This window comes from Aethalodelphis obliquidens, unplaced genomic scaffold, assembly GCF_003676395.1.
Source record: "Aethalodelphis obliquidens isolate GAN/ISIS:26980383/991018 unplaced genomic scaffold, ASM367639v1 scaffold12, whole genome shotgun sequence".
Taxonomy (NCBI): domain Eukaryota; kingdom Metazoa; phylum Chordata; class Mammalia; order Artiodactyla; family Delphinidae; genus Aethalodelphis; species Aethalodelphis obliquidens.
The window spans coordinates 5,334,596-5,354,078 of NW_020837956.1; the positions used below are offsets into that span (position 1 = coordinate 5,334,596).

A 19,483-nucleotide genomic window follows, 5' to 3' on the forward strand; every position below is an offset into this window, starting at 1 on the left:
ACAGCTGATGTGATGGGAAAATTTAAGAAAGTATGTATAGCAAAGTGTGCAAGTGAAAAAACAAGGCACTAATTAACTCCAGGTAAAACAAAAGACGGTGCAAGACCAGAAATCGTATTATATAACTCGACTCTGCAAGGAATAATATTTATTTAGTAAACATTGGTTAGTGATTTAAAATGCTATTTTGAGTGGATGGGGAGGGAGAAATAGTGGATAGAGCAAGAGAGCCATATCTTCATTTATTCTAGGACATCACCAAGAGATAATTTCTAAAATATAAATTAAAGAATAACAATATGAACATATTATTTAGGGATAAGGAAATAACTTCCAGAAGAACAACTAAGAGTTAAAAATAGCTGTCTTAGGCTCTCTAGAGCCTGCTCAGACATGTGTGCCTAAGACATATGTGGAAAAGATGTTTCTAAGAGTGCTAGTTGCCTAAAAGAATCAGAATAGTATCATTTCAGTGAACGAACTGTGTTCACCATCCTGTGCTGCATGTTATACGCTCTTAAAAACAAAACCCATTAGGGAATGAAATTGGAGAGGGATGAGACCAAAGACTTCTGTTTTTCATTATAAGGCTTTTGGTTCCAGTTGATTTTTAAAACGATTTTTATCTATAAAGTGAATAAAATATCTTAAAATTTAAGTAAAAATATATTTAAAAATTTAAGTTAGAATAAAAATGAGTGAATAAAATTTGGAAAATATAGAAAATTATATTTTTAAAATTTCCTATTACTCATAAGCAACCAATAATGTTAAGTAATTTTCTCCCTTTTTTTCTGTGCAGTTTTAAAAACATACTTGTGATTATGGTACACTACAATTTTATATCCTTTTTCTCAATTAGCGTATGTACCACTTTCATGTTATTAGAAATCCTGTTAAACTTTCTTTTTACTGGGTAAATAATCAAGTTATCACATCTCAGTTTATTCACCCATTCTCCTGTTGATGATTAACCTCGTTTTCAATTATTCCTTATACAGGAGTCTTCATTATCTAAGTATAACTTAACCCACAAAAAAGACCTATTAAGGTGAACCTACTTTAAATGGAATCAAAATATCAGAGTAATCAATAAAGTTATTGAACTTTACTGAAAAAGAGTTAAACTAAATGAACCTATCTATGAAACAGAAACAGACTCACAGACATAGAGAACAGGCTTGTGGTTGCCAAGGAGTGGGGCGGTGAGGGCAGGATGGATTGAGAGTTTGGGGTTAGCAGAATGCAAACTATTATATATAGAAAATGGATAAACAACAAGGTCCTACTGTAGAGCACAGGAAACTATATTCAATATCCTGTGATAAACCATAATGGAAAATAATTTTTAAAAGAATGTATATATGTATATATAACTGAATCGCTTGGCTGTACAGCAAAAATTAACACATTGTAAATAAATCATACTTCAATTAAAAAAAGTTAAATGAAAAATCATGAAAATATAACTGCAACTATGTACTAAATCATATTAAAAAAGGAAATTGTGTTGATTTTAGTTTATTTTTTCTGACAGTATTTTATGATAGCATAGTGACATCCTTCATTTCATATTTGACATTCTAATGAAATCATAAAGAACAAATTTTAGAAAATAATATTTGAAGATTCATCAGTTTTCCCAAGGGTGTCTTCTTTGATATTGTAAATCATTCTTTACTGGAGTGCCAATAATGTCACAATCCTGTCCAGCTTTTCTTCTTTCTTTTTAGCTGATCTAACTTTGCTGGAACCTCACTGGTCAATCAAAGACTGTTCCTGTGATTTAGGCGCTTCATTACTTACATCAACTTCACGAAATCTTGCATTATTTGGTAAAATTTGCATTTTCATGTGAAGTGGATTTGCATTTTATTTGCAGTGTGTTGTTGAATATTTAATGAGGGAGAGAAACTGACTCACAAAGAACCTCACCTGTCTGCGGTGGTGGATGCTAGTGTTAAGCAGGGAGGGATATTTGAATAGGATATACTTTTATTAGTGGTCAGCTCTTTGGAGAATTCTTTTGTGCTATGACAAATTCTGTCTACATTCACAGCTTTGTTATGCAAGGACAATGGTGCTGAATACATAGATCAAAAGACTAATGCTATGATAAGACAACGCATAAAGTCTTTTCTAAACTTGGGAATCATTTTTTATAGATCATCACAAATAGGATTTACTAGAGTAGAGATTATATACAGGTTCTTGATCTGTTTAAAAAAGTAGTACATTAATTTATATATCTCCACCGGCAATCAAGAGAGTACCGGGGGACTTCCCAGGTGGCACAGTGGTTAAGAATCTGCCTGCCAGTGCAGGGGACGTGGGTTCAAACCCTGGTCCGGGAAGCTTCCACATGCTGCGGAGCAGCTAAGCCCGTGTGCCACAACTACTGAGCCTGTACTCTAGAGCCCGCGAGCCACAACTACTGAGCCTGCATGCCACAACTACTGAAGCCCGCGTGCCTAGAGCCCGTGCTTCTCAACAAGAGAAGCCACCACAATGAGAAGCCTGCGCACTGCAACAGAGTAGCCCCTGCTCTCCACAACTAGAGAAAAGCCCGCTTACAGCAATGAAGACCCAATGCAGCCAAAAATAAATAAATAGATAGATAGATAGATAAACAAAAGAGAGTACCGGGACTTCCCTGGTGGTCCAGTGGTTGAGACGCTGTGCTCCCAATGCAGGGGAACTAAGATCTCGTGTGCCACAGAGCTCAGCCAAAAAAAAAAAAGAGTGCCTATTTCACAAAATTTTTATAAAACTTGTTTATCGTTGTTAATTTGATGGCAAAAGAATGATATCTCATTATTTTAATCTGTAGGATCGGAGGCTACACATTCTAATTATTTGTTAGCCAGTTCCTTGTGGCCCTTCTTGCATACTTTCTGGCCACATTCTTTTTTTTTTTTTTTTTTTTTTCTTTTCCCGGGGCCCTTCCCTTTTTTGGCCCCCCCCGTTGTGGAGCACAGGCTCCAGACGCGCAGGCTCAGCGGCCATGGCTCACGGGCCCAGCCGCTCCGCGGCATGTGGGATCCTCCCAGACCGGGGCACGAACACGTGTCCCCTGCATCGGCAGGCCGACTCTCAACCACTGCGCCACCAGGGAAGCCCCTGGCCACATTCTTTACCCAGCTATCTATTGGGTGGAGCTTTAACATTCTTTTTTGTTGATTTGTATAAACTCTATAGTGAAGAGACATTAGCATTTCTATTTGTGGAAGTTTTTCAGGGATTTTTGCCTTTTACTTTGTGTTTTTTTATATACAGAAGTTTAAAATGTAAAATTTTTTTTTTAAGTTTTTTTGATATGGACCATTTTTAAAGCTTTCATTGAATTTGTTACAACATCTCTTCTGTTCTTTGTTTTGGTTTTTTGGCTGCGAGGCATGTGGCATCTTAGCTCCCTGACCAGGGATGGAACCCACACCTCCTGCATTGGAAGGCGAAGTCTTAACCACTAGACTGCCAGGGAAGTCCCTAAAATGTAAAATGTTTTTGTCATCAAATTAGAGGGTTTGTAGTCACCTTCTGGAATGTAAGATCCTCCAAAGAAGGGGCTGTCTTATTCAATGGTGCTGCAAGGTCCCCAGCACCTAGGACAGTGCTCCAAAAATGTGTTGAATGAATGACTGAAACCTATGTATCCTTTCCTTTTCCAAATTTCCAATTTTCCATTCCTTTTGTCTGTATCCTTTCCACCACTTAAAAAATTCTCTCCAGAGACATGACGTCACTTTAATTTTCTTTGGTTTTTTTTTTTGGCATTTTGGTTTTTTTTTTAACCAACTTGTCACTCTTTAATCCTTCTGAAATGCATTTTGTGTAAGGTCACAGTGCCACTTGAGCCCTGTTGATTTAGGACAGGTTGCCTCACCGTTCGTATACATGAAACCTACGATCACCAGAAATCTGACCTGTAGATCAGGTGCAATGGAGTACGACAACCTATAGACATTCACCAAGTCACTTTAAACCCTTTAGGGAATGAGGCAGGTTATAAAAGATGGATACATACAGGTGTGTATCTCTTCCTTCTTTCTTTCCATCATCTGTGAAAATTAGCTCATTGAAATGTGTTAATCATTTATGCCTAGAATCTCCAGGAGCAGCCTATCAAAAAATGAGTGGATGACCATGTGAAGGCATGGCAGATTACTACACCATTTTTTAGTTGTAAAAAGTACAGTAACTTGGAATTTGAAAATCCTCTAGGGTCTTATGTGCCTGAAGGCCCCTCCACGTGGATGAGCCATTATCACTTGTTAAAAAGATGCAGCCTTCTTGTTTATGTCAAGGATTCCATTGACGAATTACACTCTGTCCCAAGGTGTAGGTGGCTCTCAGGAGCAGCAGTTGGGAAGGGATTTGTCTGGTTGGAAGATGGTTTCTAATCTTCAGATTACCAGTGTAAGGTTGCATACTTATTGGCTATTTCAGTTATTGTTGAAATAATAATAATAATTGATTATAGATCAGCATAATTGTTTTGTCCATAGGAAAGACTGTGAAGAGTGTTTATGTGAGCATTTTGGGATAGACACCAGAAGATATGTTCTACCAAAAGTAAAAAGGGCCCTTTTTTACCCACAGAAAAGAATTGTATTGGAAAATTCTACCAGCCACCATTCCCTTTTTTTTTTTTTTTTGCGGTACGCGGGCCTCTCACTGTTGTGGCCTCTCCCGTTGTGGAGCACAGGCTCCGGACGCGCAGGCTCAGCGGCCATGGCTCACGGGCCCAGCCGCTCCGCGGCATGTGGGATCTTCCCGGACCGGGCACGAACCCATGTCCCCTGCATTGGCAGGCAGACTCTCAACCACTGCGCCACCAGGGAAGCCCCCCAGTCATTCTTATCCAAGCAAGGTGGACAAAGTAAAACTTGTCATTTTTGGTTTCTCCTCCCCTCATTCCTCCCTTTAATTTTAGCTTTTATAAATGACTCAAATTAATCTCTTGACCTACAAAAAAATTGCATGAATTTTGTTCCCTCCTGAATGCATTTCAAAATTCAGGCATTAAGGATAGCAGATATTCTGCACAACTTCTTTGAACCTATAGGGGACACTGATGACTTTATTTAATACTCCCATTAAAGTAAGGAGGAGTGAGGAAGATTTTTGTTTTTCTAAATCTTTTCCCCCCAATATCTACTTGGACCATAACATCAGTGCTTTTCTTGTCTCTTGCTGGTGGGAGTATGTACTGAGCTATTAAAACTGTTTCTGTTAGCCCACTAATTCCATTGTGTGAAAACCCTCATAAAGTAATAATTTATATACAGTAATATTAATCTATACAAAGAATATCATCAAGGGATTATTTATAATAGCAAGATAACAATAGCAACAATCTTGTATTCAGGAGAAGGATATAATTTAAAAAGAATATTACATGGGCTTCCCTGGTGGCGCAGTGGTTGAGAGTCCGCCTGCTGTTGCAGGGGACACGGGTTCGTGCCCCGGTCCAGGAAGATCCCACATGCCGTGGAGCAGCTGGGCCCGTGAGCCATGGCCGCTGAGCCTGCGCGTCCGGAGCCTGTGCTCCACAGTGGGAGAGGCCACAACAGTGAGAGGCCCGCGTACCGCAAAAAAAAAAAAAAAAAAAAATAAGGAAAGGATCAGATAAACAGGGAAGAGTCCGTACAGACACAAATGAGCGTTATGGGATTTATCAGTTTTAGTCGCATTTGATAGAAGTTTGAAAAAGGGATAGCAGATCCATGGCATACTCCCTGCATTAAAATTAGCATTATGGAAGAATGCTGAATCATTTCAGTTATTTCTGCATTTAAGGAATTACTTCAATTAAAAACTAAGCTGCTAGTTTAAAATTCCTTGAGGAGCAGAAAAGTAATTAGTAAACATGGTCACATTGAAAAAAAGCCAAATGGACGTCTGACTGAAAGGAATCTGAAAGTTTAGATGAGTGAAACAGGTCCCAGTGTCAGTCTCCTCAAAGATGAGTTCGCTTGTAGGTAACGTTTTTGGAACGATATAACCTTTCAAATGTAACTACAGATGTACTAGGGTTTTTAAGAAGTATGGGGCTTCAGAGGTATCATCAATTCTTAATTTCAAATGTGAATAACTTTTGGCCCCTGCCAGGTTTGTTGCTACCCCACCCACCAGCAGGCATGTCTCCTTTCTCTGAACCTGTAGACCGATAGTTACAGAATTCTAGAATTTCCCAAGTTGGATACATCTTGCCACATGCCTCCTCCTGAATTCCCACAGAGGCAGCTCTAGCTCCTCTCTTTGCCCACCACCACACAGGGTTCCACCCTCCTTGCTGGGGCGTCTGTTTTATTTTGGGCAGTGTGGTCCAGCTATCACACCCATCCACCACACCAAATTTGGGGGAGATCATTTTTACCACCACGTCTAGTAATTTCAGTTTATGTTGCATATTTCTTATGTTTTACATGTGTATATATAGACATTTGGGGCCATACATTTTATCTCTGACCTTTTCTCTTTTCAAGTATGATTCGTTGAAAGTTGTTTGCGCCTAGGATCAGTAGGGACGGACTGTGTGCTCTTTCTAGGTTCCCTTTAGCTTTATGATTTTAAAGGAAAATAGTGTAGAACTAAGTACTGATACCTCCCAGCGCTGAGAAGCAAGGTCAGTCACTGGTTCTGGCTTCTGCAGCTGCTAAGTCATTTGTTTCTAACCCCACTGAGCCTCACTTATTTGTCTGTTAAGTGGAGGTAATAGCATTTCCTCCACGGGGCTGTTGTGAGCATCAAATGAGAGGGTATGTGAATGAAGGCTGGGAGCTAGAGATGGTGGCAGGGGTGGGGTAGCCCTCTGGCCATGCAGAAGGTCCTTGGGAGCTCGCGTGGGCAGTGGTGGAGACTGCCTGCTAAGTCTGCTTCAGACCAGGCTGGAGAGGTGCCCTGGATGACCAGCACACCTGCCTGCAAACGAGAAGACTCCAGGAAACTGAGGACTCGTAGATTGGACATACATAGGTGACATTTGACAGTTTACATCTGCAATTAAATCGTAAAACCGTTCTTAGTGTTAATACACGTATGAAAAAACAACAAAGTGGTAACAACTGTCACAAGCAAATTGAATTTCAGGTCCCTAACCCTATTTTTTGACAGGAGCCTATGCACTTTTTTATTTTATTCCTGTGATGCCGTGATTTTGTCCCAACAGGGTTAGAATAAACAGTATCCTCCTTTCAGGCTTGCCCTGAGGCCCTGCCCCTTTTGATGTTCCCTAATCCTTTTTTTTTTTTTTTTTTTTTTTTGCGGTACGCGGGCCTCTCACTGTTGTGGCCTCTCCCGTTGCAGAGCACAGGCTCCGGACACGTGGGCTCAGCGGCCATGGATCACGGGCCCAGCCGCTCCGCGGCATGTGGGATCTTCCCAGCCCGGGGCACGAACCCGTGTGCCCTGCATCGGCAGGCAGACTCCCAACCACTGCGCCACCAGGGAAGCCCCCCATTACTTCTTCTTACACAGACCCTTCCTCCAGCCTTTTTGCCCTGCAAACTCCTCCTCCTCCTTGTTCTTTTGGTCTTAGCTCAAATGTACTTCTTTAAAGAGCTTCTCAGGCCCCTCAGGCCAGGTCAGTGTACCCTCTTACATGCTCTCGTGGCACCATATATGTCCTCTGTGTGATACTCCACACATTCATCATATTTTTGTAAGGGAGACATTCCCTACTGGAATGTAAACCGCATGAGAGTTGGAAACATGCCTACCTTGTCAATTAAGACTGAGTTCTGCTGCCACTAACAGAGCCCATGGGTAACAATATTAGAAACAAGATAGGAACTTATTTCTCTCTTATATAAAGTACCTGCAGTAGGCAGTTTAGGGCTGGTGTGGTAGTTCTGCAGCCTCAGATTTCTGTGTGCTGCTCTGCTAAGCATTGCTTCCACACCCATGGTCCCAGAGAGCTGAGAACATGGGACCAGCTAGCAGGCAGGAGGGCAGGGAAGATGGATGAGCTGCCCCCTCCTTTAGGATGCTCCTTAGAATTTGCATACACCTCTTCTACACACACCAAAAACTCATAGGATTTGGGAGGACATAATTCAGTACACAAAATCGTGGGATAATTTCATCTACTCTCACACAGTCTTTCAGAGGCACCTGGCACCTCTCAGTTCCTGAGCGGTGTTGTGTAGATAAGCCAGTCCCATCCTCTCAGCCCCGGAGGAGGAGTGTGTTCAGTGGCAGGTGAGGGGGTGGCAAGGCTTTTACCAAAGGCCTACAACGGTACTGAGCATTATTGCACATTAGGGGTTGGAACCAAATTGGTCAAGAAGGCCAAGGTGGAGGCTATGGTATGTCTTCATGGTACGACACGGTCCCAGGAGCACTCCAGAAAAATGAGTGAGACCCATGCATTCCGAGTCCTTTGCAGTAAGTGGAAAACTCCAGCTCTTTGTAACATCCCACTGAGATCAAACTTACGTAGCACAGGCCAGGTACACCAAGGACCTGGTTTGGAATCTTGAAGCCATGCAGCTAGCTCTGCCCTCCCTCAGCACCATGGTAGCTCCTCACATCTCCATTTCTTCTTTTTTGGTGTTTCTGTTTGCCTGTGTCCCTCACTGGACCATAAACTCCTCTAGGTCGATTATCGTATTTTATTCATCATCAAATACTATCATACATAAAATACCGTGTAATCCCTTAAGGTTAAGATTGTCCTCAAGTGGAAACTCAATTAGATAAGACTTTTTCCAAGGCAAGAGGAAGATACGATCATCTTACCAGGAGTGTTGAGGTGTAATCACGCCCTGAATCGAGGAAGGGGAGCTATAAAAGGTTCCTGTCGTTTCTTTTGGCAGCAGGTTCTGGGATTCTAGGAAGGTGATAGTTCTGTTCTCCCTTGGCACCAGATGTCAACGGTCTCTGAAAAGTTTAGTTTGGGAAACCCAGAGTTGCCAAAGCATGGCCCTGATGATAGGAAGGTTTAAGAAATGGTCCATTCAATTTGTGCAAGAGGTGCTTAGCACTGCTTGATGAACCTGGGTGCCACCCTTCACCCACACATCGTACGTAATGTGGTCCACAGTTCTGGATCATGCTCAGAGATCGCCAGCAAACCAGAGAGCAGAATCCCCAACTTCAGGGAGGAGTAGGACACAGTTAAATGTCCTTCTTTTTTTTTTTTTTAAATCGATACATAGTTGATGTACAATATTATATAAGTTACAGATGTACAGTATAGTGATTTACAATTTTTAAAGGGTAGTTATTATAAAATATTGGTCATATTCCCTGTGTGGTACAATATATCCTTGTAGCTTATTTTATACATAATAGTTTGTACCTCTTAATCTCCTATCCCTGTATTACCCCTCCCTGTTCTCCTTGTTTTAAACGCCCCTCTCGTTGAACCAGGTCCATTTCTCAACACACATTCAGAGGCATCCTGGACCAAGTCCCCTTCCCTCCTTTCAGCTCTGCCCACTTGCCATCCTTGGTTAGGGCAGAATCGGGGACTCTGCTGGAGCTGCTTCCCGCCCATTGCAGGGCCCTGGCCTGGCCATTACTTCTCACTTATAGCAGGGTTCCTGTGGCTTCTGGAATAAGAACTTGGGCCCATATCCACTTCCTTAATGTTCCCCACTTAAAAGATCCCATGTAACACATGGGGGGCAAATAGCATTTAGTAATTTCTTTATGCCCTAAGTCTCAGGCCCTTTGATTCAGATGACCAGGCACATGCAGGGAGGCTGCTGGATGGCATAGGCACACATCAGGGCTTCGCCAGGCCTGGCACCTGGCCTCCCAAGCAGCTCATGACTTGGAAGCTTAGAAGTGAAACCACATGAGGCCTGGGGGGAAAGGGTGCAGGTCACAGCATTTCTTAGCCATCCTGCAGACAGCTAGGCTGTCGTAGGCGGAGAGTCAGTGGTAGCACCCTCAGCAGCATCTTTTGCCCCAGCTACCACTTTGGCTTGAGAGCTTACATTTCTTACGGCCAAACCAAAGGGACTTTGTGCAAACCGTTCCTGTCCAGATTTCCCCGCCTTTCTATGCCTGTGTTCTTATCGTGGCGTGGACTTCTCCAGTGGGAGTGCAGAGGTTGGTCACGTCGTACGGAGAGCCTTGCCCTGACAGCGACCTTTGTCCCATGGATGCGTCAGGTTGAAAACACGGCTGTTTTCATCTCTCTGCCACGAACTGTAAAATGATGAGGCGCATCCCTTGATTACCAGATTTGTGCTTGGCTGATAATAACAGACTTCATTCGTGGTGGATAATTGAGAATGGCAACCGGAATTACGCTGCTGTGCCACCCAAAGGAGAACAGGGTTTTGAAAGCCTTGCCCTTAAACCCTGAGAAGGGGCTGCAGCTGGTGCTTGTTCAGCCAAAGCCATTGAGCTACCTTGTGGCTCAGCCTCGTATGTTACAGGATCTTACAGGAACATTTCTGTTCTAACCTTACTGCCTCGTATGTTACAGGATCTTACAGGAACATTTCTGTTCTAACCTTACTGCTCATTTTCTTTCTTTCCCTACCCCCTTCTTCACTTACCCAATTTCCATATTCATTTATCTATACATTAGGTATAATTTTTTTTCATATTTCAAGAGTACTTAAGTCCATCATAAAAAAATTAGAAATTGCCAATAAGCAAAAAAAAAAAAAAAAAAAAAGTTTCTTTTTACTCAACACGGCGCCACCTGGAGAAAACTACTGTCAGTGAACATTCCATTTCCAGTTTTTTTATGCACACTTTTTAAAGCTTGCATTGTTAACGATATTTGGGAATAGTGTTTATGTCCCTAAAAATTCATCAACCTGGATGGCTGGATGGAAGAATCACAATTTATTTAACCAGGCACACGTCTTTTAGAAACAATGTTATAGTGAATGTCTCTGTGGCCAAATGTTTGCACACATCCTCAATTGTTTTCTTAGGAAGAATTCCTAAAAATGGAATTGATGGGTCAAAATGATAAATATATATTGTCTTTAACTTTGTACTGTAGAAAGTTTAAAAATATATACCACATAGACAGAACCCCCATGTACCCATTTGAAAGTGACCAGCTCCTGGCCAGTCCATACCCCACCCACTTCCCCTAGTTCCTGTGTTGTTTAGAAACAGATCCAAGACATCATGCCAGAAAGACTCTTTTCTGTCAAATAGCACAGGTATTTGAAAACAGGAGAGGAAAAGAAGTGAATTGCTAGAAAATAAAGAAAGGTTAACATTTTGTCTATGTTATCTACGGTGCTGTTTGGGCTGTGTTCATTTTCCTGCCATACCTGGGCTCAGGACTCATTATCTGTCTTCTGGGTTCCCGCAGCAATCTTGTAACCAGACTCCTTTCTTCTTTCTCTCCCTTTGGATAGGTATATCTGTTTTTAAGATGTTTCATAGCTTGCCAAATTGTGTGCTTCAGAAAGGCTAATCAAATTAATACTTCCACCAGAGTCATATAGGAGTGTCCACGCTGTGGATAAAGTTTTCCTCCCTCCTTTCCTCCCTCCCTCCCTCCCTTCCTCCTTCCCTCTCTTCCTTCCTCCCTCCCTCCCTCCCTCTCTTTCTTTCCTGGCCCCCACAAAAGTATCTCTTTGTTTTAATGACACCTTATTTGGTTATTAATGACCTTAAAGCCCGCCCCAGCCCCCAGTTTCCTCACTGCATTTCCTCTTTGTGAATTGCCTTTTGCTAACTTTTCTTTAGAGGTGTTTGTCTTTTTAAAATTGTATTCATGCATTTCTGTTAACCTCATAGCATTGTATCAACACTTAGGTCAGTGAATTGCTGTGAATACTTTTTTTTTTTTTTTTGGACTAAGAGAACATGTACTGCATTTATATGAAAGAATGAGCATGTTTTATAAAGCTAACAGCTCAGAGCAGCAAGTCACCGTCAACAGAGGGACAAGAATGATGTGAGGCCTGCAGGGGTGGGCAGGGGGCCTGGGAGAGAAGAGGGCATCCAGGCAGGGACAGGGGAGACTTTCACAGGTCACCTAACTCCAGTCTTCACAGTCATCCATGAGGCAGGTAAAGCAGGTATTATTCCCATTCACAGTGGCCTGTGCCAGGGCACACCTTAATAAGATCTTCCGAGCCCCGATCCAGGGATTTTTCTACCTTATCACACTGATTCATATGCTTATTCATAAAAGGCAAATATAGCATCAAAATATATCTGATATCACTATTTATGAAACACTTAAAAAAATTTTTTTTTCTACAGCGTGAAGGCCCAGGACCAGGTCGTTATGACTTGAAAATACCTTCAGTGAGTTCTGTTACTTCCTGTTTTCAATCCAGAGTACCTCGATTCTTGCCGGCCTGTTCAGTAAGTATCCTAAAAGACAGATGTGGTTGTAGGTTTTGTGGCTGGTGGGTGGGTGGGGAGTGGGCATTGGGGGTCGGATGGGGGTAGCAGAGTTATATACAATTCTAGTATATATACACTAAAATTGCTTCTCAGGGCAGCAAAGGGCATAGAGCTTCCTCGGCAAGCCCTCGGCCAGCTTCAGGCTCAGAGTGACTCCAGACCTGAAGGCCGTGGCTGAATTATGGGTCCAGTTGCGAACAGCCAGCACAGTAATTAGCCATCGGTGTTATGTCCTGGATGCTCTGGGGGGAAACTCCTTTAACGCATTGAAGCCAGCAGTGGGCACAGGCTGCCCCCGCCCATCCAGAACTGCCATTCTTTGTGTATGTGTCTTCTGGGAACAAAAAGTCACAGCAGAAACATTATGATTGAACCAAAGGGCACCATTAAGGCCTGAGCCATCATCCTGCCCCCAAGGACTCGGGACAGACAGGGAAGAGGCTCACGTTCCTGGAGATACACAAAGAAGGTGGATTCTGGGAGTGTGCGAGAGCCTCTGAGGCCTAGAGAAGACCAAGAAGGATGGCAAAAGCGTAACACGGAGCTTATGAAAGTGGCTAGGGCTGTTGTTCGTTTGATGCTAAAAGTTTGAATTCCCCTGGCCTTGTTGTTCCTAGCCAGCACCTCAGTCTGAAAGTCCCCCAAGCTCAGTGGTTTGTAGCCTCATTGGACATGGTTAGGAAGACAGAAACACGAATTCTGCTCATGAGAAAACAGCACCACCCCGGGGTGGGGGGCGAACAAGGAGGGTGGGAGGAGCTGGGGCGGTGGGCAGGAGGCCGCTGCCTGCAGGTCACCTCCCCCAGCACCCCCTGGGTTGTCCCAGGCCATCTCGCTGCAGAGCTGCCAGCTGCGGTGCTACAGTGTGGCAGCAGTGTGGTCTTTCTCTGGAGGAATACTGGGGAGGCCCCACCAATAATATTAAAAACACACCAACAGCAGGAGGCTAGTGGATCCCTTCAGCGGGTCCTCACACCCTAGTGGCATTATCATGACCCAAACACAGATTTTTGTCAGAGCTCACAGCTCCTCAGGAAGTTGGAGTCATGCTAACCAAACTCCAGGGAGACTGATGGAGAAGCCGGAAGGTGTGGTATTCATTTACAAGTGTACGGCAAGGGGGCTGGTGTCTGGGGCCGCTGCTCTGTGGAGCATCTCCCCTTGTAGGAAACTTGGAAGGAAGCCAACAACAATCAGAAATTTGCTTGGTGACAGTGGAATCAGGGCTGGGGGACGGAGCCGGATGTTCTCAAGGTCTGAGAACCACACCCAGTAGCCTCCTGAGGGGTGGCCTTGCGAGGCCCAGGCCCACGAACCTCCTGTTTGGGGACTGGCCTTCCAGGACTCCACACGCATGCTGCTTCCTCATTAAGAGCACTAATAAAGGCTTCAGCTTCCTTTGACGTCTGGCCGGGAGTTGATTAGATTTCCAGGCTGCTCCCCTGCTTTTGGCAAGGAAAACATCCTGTCTAAAGCAGCGTCTGCAGGCAGCTGATCTCATCCACTCTGGGCTGACGCTCTAGTAATCCTGTTTCCACTCTCACTGTTTCCTGAAGAGATAACAAACTGCAAGGGAGGATGGCAATGACAAGTAGGTGATGATAGGGGATAATAATAGTGGTGGTGGCTAGCGTGTGGAGCAGTACCTGCTGCCAGCCTGGTGGTGCTGTCTGTCTTTGGGGGCCCCCAGTGAACCTCAAAACCTCATTTGCTGGGTGAGGCGTGGGAAGCACGTGGCCCAGGGTCATATTGAGCCATTGGTGGTAGGACTAGGACTCAAACCCAGCCCCGTCTGACATTAAAACCCTTCCCTTAACGGTACCCAGAGACACCAGTGTGTCGCTAAGATAAAATATTGGGGCATTCAAGAATGTGTGGGTGCACCTCAGCATGGGCAACACTGACTTCAGAAATCAAAGTCTTCGTCATGAGAATGACATTCATTTATATCTTATCACTACAGAAGAGAAGCTTTGTTTAAATAATTGGCTAAATAATTTTTCAAGAATTTCATCAAAATGAAAACATGGCTTTTCAAAATTAGAACTCGTCAGTCCCTTGAGAATACATCCCTCTGAGCCCGAGGTCCACAGCCCCAGGTAGTGAAGCACCTTACTCTATTACCCTGGGGAAAACGATGGAAACACACGAGTTTGGGCTTTTGAGGTCAACCACCCAGGTTCAGAATCCATCCTCTCCAACCCATTACCACTAGACTGAGGTCATTGAGGGCGGAGGGCGGAGGGCGGGGGGAGACGCTGGCATCCCCAGGGACAGGGGGTGCCCTGGAGAAAGCTTGCCTTGAGGTGAGGGTGGGATGTGAGCCCGCCTCCCCCGGGCTGCCACTTGCTTGTCCTCTCTTCTCTCAGCACCTCTGCAGCCTTGGGGAGAGCCGTGGACAGGATCAGGTCTCAGCCCCAAGGACAGGCTCCAATTCCAGGGTGCACAGGCCCCAGCCCCGGCCACCGTGGCCCTCGTCTCCCTCCGTGGGGATTTGCCTGCCACGTCTGAGCGCACAGCCAGGCTCAGGAGGCTTCAGGTTCTGGCGTCACCATCTCATCACTCCCTGTTTTCTGTTGTGTTTTCAGAAAACGCCAGGCCCAGGAGCATACACATCTTCAGCACAATTCCCCAAGCAGCCCCGGACCGTAGCCAAAATGGGCCGAGGACATAGCCTTTTCTTCAACAACACAATTGGCTTTTAAAATAAACCCATCTTGACCCTAAGCGACTTTGAGTTTTAGGAAGTTCTTATGTTTAGAAAACTCTATTTTGTCTCTTCTTTAGGAGGGTTTGACCACAGACCATAATCAGTGGCCTGCGGGGACCACCCAGCCCGCTTATCTGGAATAGTCCCAGCAAAATGTCCAGTTCACGTGCAGAAGTTTCCTGGTTTGAACAATCAGTTATATGTTCCCTCTGTGTATTGTCAGAGGGTGTATCCCCAGAGGCTGTGCCCCTGGGCTGCTCTCACAGCACCTGGACGGGCCCTGATATGTCAGGTGGGCTCTGTGTGACCTTGGGCTCTCTAGCTGGGTCTCCACTGCACTGGGGTTATCATGCCTCACAGACTCATGGAGACTTTCTCGGGGGGTCGGCACTCAGCCAAGGCCAACCCGAGCTTGACGGGATCCCAACAGATGGTTCTTTCTCTTTCTCAACTCCCTGAAGAGAACAATATTGATTCAACCCGACGAGCATTTGTAGTTTCAAGTCAACAGAAATATTTTGAGGATCTGCTCCGTGTCAGGTGCTGTGCTGGGGTTAGGGAGTGGAGGTTGAAACAAAGATGAACAAGGCATGTGACCGAGTTTAGGGAGGGTTGGAGGGGAGACAAGGCCAGAAAGGTAGTTTGGAATAGTTCCCGGCTTGAGGAAGGCTTTGAAACCCATGCCAAGAGCCTCCTTCCGGTCACCTTGTGTGTGCAGCTCAGAGGTGGCCGTCATGTGGATGGCAGCTCCACCAGCAAGACAGGCCCTAGTCTCGGGAAACTGCGAGATCACCACGCCCGGCGCGTGGAGGAGCAAATTCTGACAACAAAGGCCACAACGGGCGCTCAGAGCAGGGACAGGGCAGCACGGCCCGAGCGGGGAAGGACAGCCGGGTGCAGGAGGCAGCTTGGCTGGTACCCAAGGGACCAGGAGGCAGAGAGGAGAGGGAGGAAGATGGAGGGCAAGGAACCCCGTTTGGGCGAAAAGCAGGAAGAAACATTTGCTGGAGGGGAACAGAGGGAACCTGGCCCAACTAGAGTGGAGGGTGCAGATGGGGGCGGGAGGGGGCTTGGGCAACACCCAGACCACAGGCCAAGCAGTCAGTCCTACTCTGGGAGCTCCAGCCAGACAGACCCTACGCTGGACAGCCAGGGTCTCATGAAGGATGGGCAGACTAGAGTCATTAATCAATAATAGGAAGGAATCTTTTTCTTTTTAACTAAAAGAAAGAAGAAAACCTAATATAAATCCCTATATTTTATTATATTAAAAAAAAACCCCAGCTCTCTTCTCTAGTCATATAAACACCATTATAAAGCGGGCATTGGGCTCAAGGAAGGGGAGGTCATCATCTCCCTGGGTTTATCCACGTCTCACATTTGTGGAAGAAACTCCCTGCACTGTGTTCCTTCAGAGCAGAAAACGGCCCCTTGGAAGATGAGGCAGATGCCTCAGGGGTGGCAGCTCCTGTCCCACTCTGATCAGCAGATGGCTGCAGGGCAGATAGGTGGGTCAAAGGCCCCTGCAGGATCAGAAGGTAATGCTGGCAGTTCTGACAGAGCGTGTTTCTCTAGGAAGCAGTGTGTCGGGTTGTGCCTGGCACTCAGGGCAGCAGTTCTAGAGAGAGGGAGGTGAGAGGCGGTCACATGTCTTGGGGCTCGCGGGTGGAAGGTTAGGGGAAGCCCTCACACTGGCAAGGGCAGGAGGGAGCTTGTGTTGCAGGCATGTGGGGTATCTCCCCGACAGCAGTGTGAACCAGGGGCGGGCAGGAACCGCCTCTCTCTCCCTCTGTCTCCCCTCTGCTTCTCCCTCAGGCCAGCCTCTTCCCATGCTTAGGGTCTAATGCAGCCTTCCCCTCCCATCATTTCCTGAGCCCACGCCCTAAAGAACGTAAACAGCCCCTCCTGGTTCCAGTATCAGGTTCCCAGGAGAGAGAATCCAGTTGGCCAGCTTGGGTCAGGGGTCCACCCTTGGGCCCTGCAGCTGTGGCCAGGAGGGCCTAGACCCTTGGTGCAGACAGAGCTGCAGGGGCCAGCTGTGCCGGGATGGAGGGCAGCTCCACTGTGTTCTAGAAGAGAATGAAGACCCTTTCAGAATAAGGACAGGGCGTCTCCTGCCTGGCCTGCAAGAAGGGGGCTTGGGAGGCCTGCAGAGACGTCACCTGGAGGTGGAACCGCTGGAGAACACTCTGCAGGGCCACCCTTGAGTCTCCAGTCCATGCACTAACTTTGCCCTTCTCCTGTGACTCCTGTCTTCTTTCTGCAGCTGGGGGTACTCCAGCCCTGTCCTCCTTTCCAGTCTTGCCACCTGCCCATAATGCAGCCTCCCCCTCCTCTGTGTCTCCTCTGTGGTGATGTGACGGAGGCTTTTCCCTAGGTGCTAGCAGAGGGGCTGGCAGGCACCAGGCGGCGAGGAGAGCAGTGTTTTGCTTCTCTTCTTTGACATATTCCAGCATTTTTTATAGTAGCTCATACAGGTAGGGAGAGGCTTTTCCAAATAGACCAGAGGGATTCTGGATGGCTTTTTCCTGCCACAAGCCTAAAAACTGGGACAATGTTGGAAGAGCAAGGCCTCCTTCTGTCCTTTCCAACATGGACAGACTGGACAGACTGGGGCTGACTTTGAGCTTGAGCTTTGAGCTTGGGATATAAACACCTAGCAGCTACTGCTGTTGTATGCATCCAGTGACAGGTCCAAACTGACTTAGAAAAGCCAAGAGCTGGCAGATGGAAGGGAATGTGGTGTTTATCCTACGTCCCGAGGGGCCTTCCTTGCAGGGTCCCTCCTCCATCCCCCATGGACCGCTGTGACACTGGCTTCTCGAGGTCTGGCCCTGGCTTCCCTGAGCATCCTGCTGTTCCTCTCCCCTCCCCCACCCACACGCCAACTGCCCTCTGAATTCGGCTTCAACCAAAGCGAATGGTTTTCCTGGCTGCAAATATCTTCTGCTGTTGCCATGTGAAATTCCCTCTGCGTTAAGTCAGAGCATGTCAAAAGTCGCAGCGCTCGTGGGGACAGCTTGTCCTCCCCCCCCCACCTCCCCCCCCCCCCCCCCCCCCCCCCGGCCCCCCCCCCCCCCCGTTGCTTTCTGGACCCACAGGGGACACCTTGCAGACCTGGAGACCTAGGGCCATAGGTTGCTCAGGTGGTCGGCCCGGCCTCCAGCATCACCTCTCACCCGCTCGGTGCCAGCCGCCTCGAAGCAGCACACAGCTGCCTGGACTCCGGTCCCTGCGGCTAGGATTACTTTGAAAGGCTTATTATCTTGAAAACACTTTCTACAAGTTCAGAATCAGTTGTTCTAAGCTGCATTTTAGAATCCCCGGGGGAGACTTTACAAAGCTCAGGGCCTGGCAGCGCCCAAACAGATCACATCAAACTCTCTTGGGTAGGACTCAGGCCCAGGATTTTTCTAATGTGCCTCCGCGTCCCACCCCCCCCACCCCCAGGTGATTGCAATGGTCAGCGAAGGCTGAGAACAGCTGCTGAGATGGCGTGAAGGCACCAATCACCAATAACTCTGGGCGGGGCCCCAGGTAGTTCCCCCCACCCCTGAAGGTTTAAGAAGACTTCCCGTTGCCCTAGGAAGTCACGCTCCAGCTAAGAAGAGGTTGGTCCGTGTTACCATCTGGCTGAGTCCTGAGGAAAGAGGATGGCGCCGGGCCGGATGGTCTGAGCGAAGTAAGTTCCTGGAACGTTGCCGGTGGAGGTCATTCTGCGTGGAGAGGTCAGCAGGGCCCTTGAACTCAGGCACCTCTCGCCAGCCTGACTCTTGGCGGGGTTTCTCACAGATCTTTGGCTTTGGCCAAGGGCGGGGCTGCAGGCATACAGAGCCTGCCAGGCCCAAAGGGAGGGGTTTGGGTTCCGGTTTCAAGGCCGCAGGGACCGGGTGGGCTTGTGGGCGCCAGTGCCAGAGACCCAGACGCTGGTCCGGCTTGCCAACCGTCTCCCCAGAGAAGGGGCGACTCTGGATGGCAGGAAGAGCCAAGGCTGACGGAGGCCTGGATGTTGGGGGTGGCGAGTAGGCGGGTGGGGGGGGCGGGGGAGCGGACACAAGGAGGAGGAGCCAGAGGAAGGGGAGGCCCGGGGGGTGGACGCGTGGAGGATGTCTCCCAGCAGGTGCTTCGCGTTGCCTTGTTGACAGTACCCTTAGCTCTATTAGAGCCCAGAAAAGTGTGTCACCCTTTTGAAGAGAGATAGGGGCTCAGAGAGGCCCATCAGGGGAGGGAGGTGGCAATGTGGCTGCTTTGCGTCGGAGTGTGGCTTAGTCCCTGAGAAGTGTAGGCAGGAAGGGAGCTCAGGCCCAGTGACACTGCATCTCTGGTCAGCAGAGTGGGCTCCGGGGGATGGGGGTGGGGAGCCAGGGAACTGAGCGACCTGGGAGGGGGCAGGGTTGGATGGCAAAGCAGTGCACTGGAGCTGTGCAG

At 46.9% G+C, this 19,483-nt stretch overlaps 1 protein-coding gene across 6 annotated transcripts in view; it reads left to right on the plus strand.

The window, feature by feature from the left end:
- Positions 1-19,483, plus strand: part of STPG4 (sperm-tail PG-rich repeat containing 4) — a 62,605-nt gene that overhangs the window by 24,733 nt on the left and 18,389 nt on the right. For 2 of the 6 annotated variants that reach the window (XR_003434045.1, XM_027113182.1), the window contains exon 6: positions 12,199-12,303. Coding sequence is in view for 4 of the 6 variants with exons in the window: in XM_027113182.1 (XP_026968983.1) it covers positions 12,199-12,303 (105 nt within the window). In the remaining 2 variants the exon portion in view is untranslated. Of the gene's footprint in view, positions 1-9,046; positions 9,176-12,198; positions 12,304-14,933; positions 15,077-18,641; positions 18,784-19,483 lie in introns of those variants that run through there. The other 4 variants (XR_003434046.1, XM_027113185.1, XM_027113183.1 and 1 more) reach the window with 4 other exon arrangements.